We start from the raw sequence: 5,000 nt of genomic DNA on the forward strand, positions 1-5,000 counted from the left end.
TGTGTGTGTGTGTGTGTGTGTGTGTGTGTGTGTGTGTGTGTGTGAGGGGCTGGCCCCATCACTGTGAGCTCAGAGGAGAAAGTTCCTCTTCTTCACAGATCCAATTCTAACTTTTGTCTTACAGCATCGATCAGCCTGCTCCCAGATCAGTTGTGAGATGTGGGTAGTTGCGTCAGTCTGTCTTGTCTTACTCCTGCCCTCAGGCTCTGGATCATTGTGTAGTGTGTCCTTAAACCACCTCCCCTTCTCACCCCTAGAGAGACGTAACACAAGCAATTACACAAAACAGCAGATGTCTCATTTCCCAGGTTAATGTAATCTAACACGCACGTACGCACATACACACACGCACGCACGCACGTACACACACACACACACACACACACACACACACACACATAAACACACACACACACACACACACATAAACACACACACACACAGTACTTACAGTGTACAGTATTCATTAATTAAGCTCGGTGTCAGCAACCTGCAGTGTAGATCGGTTTGCTGTAAGTCAATCTATGTTTTCACCGAAGTAAAAGTCAATAACTAAAAAAGGCAGTAATCGCCTGCAACTCAACAGCCTTGTGATACACAGACCCATTACTGTATGAAAAATCTCCACGACTACATGCCCCCCCTAACACAGCATGGACGTGTCACTCCAGGCAACCAAGATGGATTAATAAGTGAACAGGTGTACAGTGTGTATGTGCAGGTTCTTTGGTTCGTCAGTGAGGGCATATCCTGTTCATAAATGTGTAACGTCCTGTGTGGTCATTTCCTGTGTGCAGGTACTACGGCCTGTCTGTGTGGTTCCCTGACGTGATCAAGCACCTGCAAGCGGACGATTACGCCTCCCGCGTAAAGACGCACAACAACGAACGCATCGAAGACTTCACCTTCAACTTCACCCTGGAGAACCAGATCCACACCAACGGAGTGTTCATCAACGACAGGTTCGCTCCTCTCAGGGATGATGGAAAGCTGCTCTCACCAGCAGACTTCTATGGGAGCCTGGTTATCGATAACCATCAGACTTCTATGGGAGCCTGGTTATTGATAACCAACAGACTTCTATGGGAGCCTAGTTATTGATAACCAACAGACTTCTATGGGAGCCTGGTTATTGATAACCAACAGACTTCTATGGGAGCCTGGTTATTGATAACCAACAGACTTCTATGGGAGCCTGGTTATTGATAACGGGGAACATAGCTAACGTATGGGGAAGGTCGCTAGCGAACAGTCACCAGGGGAGGCAGCATGTAGCGGAATGAGGAACGGTATCAAAACAGTTCAGACACCATCTAACACATACACGATCAAGCCTCTATTTTGGAAAACGCTGCGTTTGATCCCAAGCTCCCCTGCTCTCCCATCTGTTCAGAGGTGGAATAGTTAAATAAGCCATTCCCCATTCCGGGATAGCAGTGCTATCCGTCATTCCCACCAAACAACACGCCGCTGCCGGTAATGTTCATCCTGCTTCTTTATCTCCACCGCCACAAGGAAATTAAAAGTCTTATCTATCCCCCCCCCCCCCTCTCTCTCTCTTTCTCTCTTTCTCTCTCTTCCCCTCTCTCATCCACTCTCTCTCCTTGCCGTTCTCTCTTTCTCTTTCTCTTACTCTCTCTCTCTTTCTGTGGCCTGTTATGATCCTCTCTTTCATAATGGCCAAAGCTGTTTTTGTGGCTCTCTCTTCTCCACTAAGGGACAGAACAACTTTTATCAAGAGATTAAATCAAAGGCAGTATCATCATGCAACGTGCAGTACAGGACTTGTACAGAAGGATAAGGGACAGATATGCAGAGCTACAGGATATCAGACACAGAAATATGTCAGATACAGTACCAGTCAAAATTTAATGAGGAAGTGTGTCCAAACTTTTGACTGGTACTGTATATGTCAGAAATATGTCAGGATACTATACGGATACAACCCGTTTCCTAGGGTTACAGTCAAATGTAAAACAATGAGCTAAAGCAATTTTATGTGAGAGATTAACTTGCTTGGTGTTTGGTGTTTTTTGTTAGTGTTTTTTTTTGTGTGTTTTTTGTTTGTGTGTGTGTGTGTGTGTGTGTGTGTACACATTTGCGTCAACCAAACTTGTTCTTGCACTGCCTGTGGACTTGCATTGTCTCTCTGTTGTGTAAAATGGGTTTAAATAGCCAACAGTGAGCCTCATCTCCGCTGAATAGAATGTGCTGAGTCACCATTAGCACCAGCCTGTGCTCCCAGCTATTCTCCCAACAGCGCTGTTGACAGTTGAAATTCTATCATGAATCATTTACACTGATCACAATCCAAACACCTTGGCTTTCACTGTCATCACGGATAAATGATAAATGATAAATGATAAATGATAAATGATAAATGATAAATGATAAATGATAAATGATAAATGCTGAAAGTGCATTTCCTTTCTTTTCCCGTCGTTTCCTTTCTTCTCTTCTCTCCTCTCTTCTCTTCTCTATTTCATCTCTTCTCCTCTCCTCTCCTCCTCTCTCAGGTTCATCAGTATGAAGTTGAAGGCGGTCACCTTCATAGACTCTTCGTTCCAGAACTGTTTCTTTGACGACGTCTCCTCCGTGGGCTCTTTCTTCAAGAACTGCACATTCATAGAGGCCTTCTTCTTCAACACTGGTTAGTCCACTCCACACCGTGTAGCCCACTCTCAGTGAAACCCATTTATTTACTCCAAATAGAAACTCTCTCACAGACACCTAATGCCAGCAAGCCCTCAATATATCCTGGAACCATCTCTCTCTGTCCCCATTATGTATGACGTCTCTCCCTCCCTCCATGCCTCCCAGAAACCCTATTATACTTTAGACATAACTCTCTCTCTCCCCCTCTCTCTCTCTCTTTCTCTCACTATCTCCCTCCCTCTCCCCCTCCCTCCCTCAGACACCTCATTATATGTATAGCATACAGTATATTGTCCCAGCTACAGGGCTAGAGGAGCAGTTACAGCTTTCTTTTATGCCGTTGAATTACAGATCGCCCTCTCTCTCTCTCTCTCTCTGTCCCTGCAAAGCTTGCCTTTTTGTTCCCGGTTCAGTGATCTCAGTCAAACAGAGTCATACTGGACGTACGTGCATACACTCTGCAACAGTACCGGACCGGGTTGTTATAAATACAAAGGTTCCCACAGTGATACAGTACAGTTTGGATCTGTAGACACACAGTGAAACACAGGGGCTTTAAAGGAGACGGGAGGGAAGGGAAGATAGGGTGGTTAACTCCTGGTTTGTTATTGATCAGGTTGTTAGAGTTGATCAGAGTGGATCAGGCTGGATATGAATACTCACTGAGATGATACGGAAGGATTTATTACAGGGGTTCAGACACAGGGGGCCTTCCTTTCTCTCTCTCTCTCTCTCTCTCTCTCTCTCTCTCTCTCTCTCTCTCTCTCTCTCTCTCTGCTCCAGTGTCTTATCTCTCTGCCCAGACTGGGAACAAGGGAGAGATGGGACTGGATAGGGCAGCCATCCGTCACATGATGTGTCCATCTCTCAACCAACCAGGAAACAGGCTGATAGGTGACCTGGAGGTCACATGTTAAGGTTATCTCAATATGAATGGGGGAATGGGGAGGCTTCAAAATCAGAAGATTGACGATTTCTGCCAATTATTTACCTAGTCTATTTATTATCTCTATCTATGCATTATCTATGAACACAGTTTGTGACATCTATTATGTCATTAGTATGATAGCCGTTATGTAACAATAATGAGGTTGTGTAAGGTTGGACACAAGTGCAGTCGAATCATGAGAGGAGCTGACAGAAAATCACTCTCTCACCAGAAGTGTGTGAGGTTTCTAAACGGTCACAGTGAAGTTGAGCTGACTCAGACCGCCAGGGAGCGCAGGTTTACAAATGTTTCCCTTCAGCATTTAGGAAACCGCTGAACATGGAAACATTTAGGGCCCGCCAGGCTGGTGGCAAGGCCTCATGGGAAATGAAGTCTCATTTACCTCCAGTGACGCTTCTCTAGGGAGCAGAGAACAAACAAAGGGGGGGGGGGGGGGGGGGAGAGGGGGGGAGGGGGAGAGAGAGGTGAAAGCCGAGCGTGTGTGCTGCGTCTGCTGAAGTGTATTAATAGCTTCTCCATGTTCTGGAGCGAGTTATTCCTAAAAGACCTGAGGTTTCCTGCAGAGAGACCATAATATGGAATATTATTCCTTCTCCCCCAACCTTTCGTCACCAGCTGCTCTAATAAGAGAAGGGTCCAGGTGAACATTTGTGATCAATATGGGGCACACAAATTACACCGTCCTCAAATAAAAAGTTGAACTTGTATAAGTTGAACAAAAGTAACAGTGATGGCTCTCTCTTTCTTTCCCTCTCCTCTCTCTCACTCTCTCTATCTCTCTCTCGCTCTATTTCTCTCTCTCACACACCTACACGCACGCACACACACACACACACACACACACACACACACACACACACACACACACACACACGTGTACAGATATTGACGACTCCAAGCTGATTGACTCGAGGGTAATCAACAGCTCGTTCCACCACAACAAGACAGGCTGTCAGATGACGTTTGACGACGACTACAGCGCATACTGGGTCTACTTCGTCAACTTCCTAGGGACGCTTGCCGTGTTGCCTGGCAACATAGTCTCCGCCCTCCTCATGGACAAGATAGGGCGCTTGAGCATGTTGGGTAAGTTATGACATTCTGTGTAGATCTTTGCAGATCTGCTATGATACTATGTTATGTACGTGGTAGGGATCTGCTATGACACTATGTTATGTACGTGGTAGGGATCTGCTATGACGCATTATGCATTATGATGCCTGGGGTTGGTGTGTGAATGGTGTGTTTCGAGGTGTCAGGGATCTCCTGTGACGTGTAATGGTCTGATCTAATTATAGTGTTGTGTAGTGATCGGAGGTGTAATGAGGTGTTGTGTCCTGCAGGGGGCTCCATGGTCCTATCTGGGATCAGTTGTTTCTTCCTGTGGTTCGGCACC

The 5,000-nt window shown here is 45.9% G+C and overlaps 1 protein-coding gene across 1 annotated transcript in view; it reads left to right on the plus strand.

The window, feature by feature from the left end:
• Positions 1 to 5,000, plus strand: part of LOC308156063 (synaptic vesicle glycoprotein 2C-like) — a gene marked incomplete at both ends in the record, with an annotated part of 24,326 nt that overhangs the window by 18,684 nt on the left and 642 nt on the right. The window contains 4 exons of the mRNA XM_080529424.1: positions 798 to 962; positions 2,517 to 2,650; positions 4,487 to 4,690; positions 4,948 to 5,000. The exon at positions 4,948 to 5,000 is cut by the window's right edge and continues 107 nt beyond it. Of these exons, the coding sequence (XP_080385550.1) occupies positions 798 to 962; positions 2,517 to 2,650; positions 4,487 to 4,690; positions 4,948 to 5,000 (556 nt within the window). The remainder of the gene's footprint in view (positions 1 to 797; positions 963 to 2,516; positions 2,651 to 4,486; positions 4,691 to 4,947) is intronic.

The sequence above is a fragment of the Nansenia antarctica genome, assembly GCF_963989245.1.
Source record: "Nansenia antarctica genome assembly, chromosome: 4".
NCBI lineage: Eukaryota > Metazoa > Chordata > Actinopteri > Argentiniformes > Microstomatidae > Nansenia > Nansenia antarctica.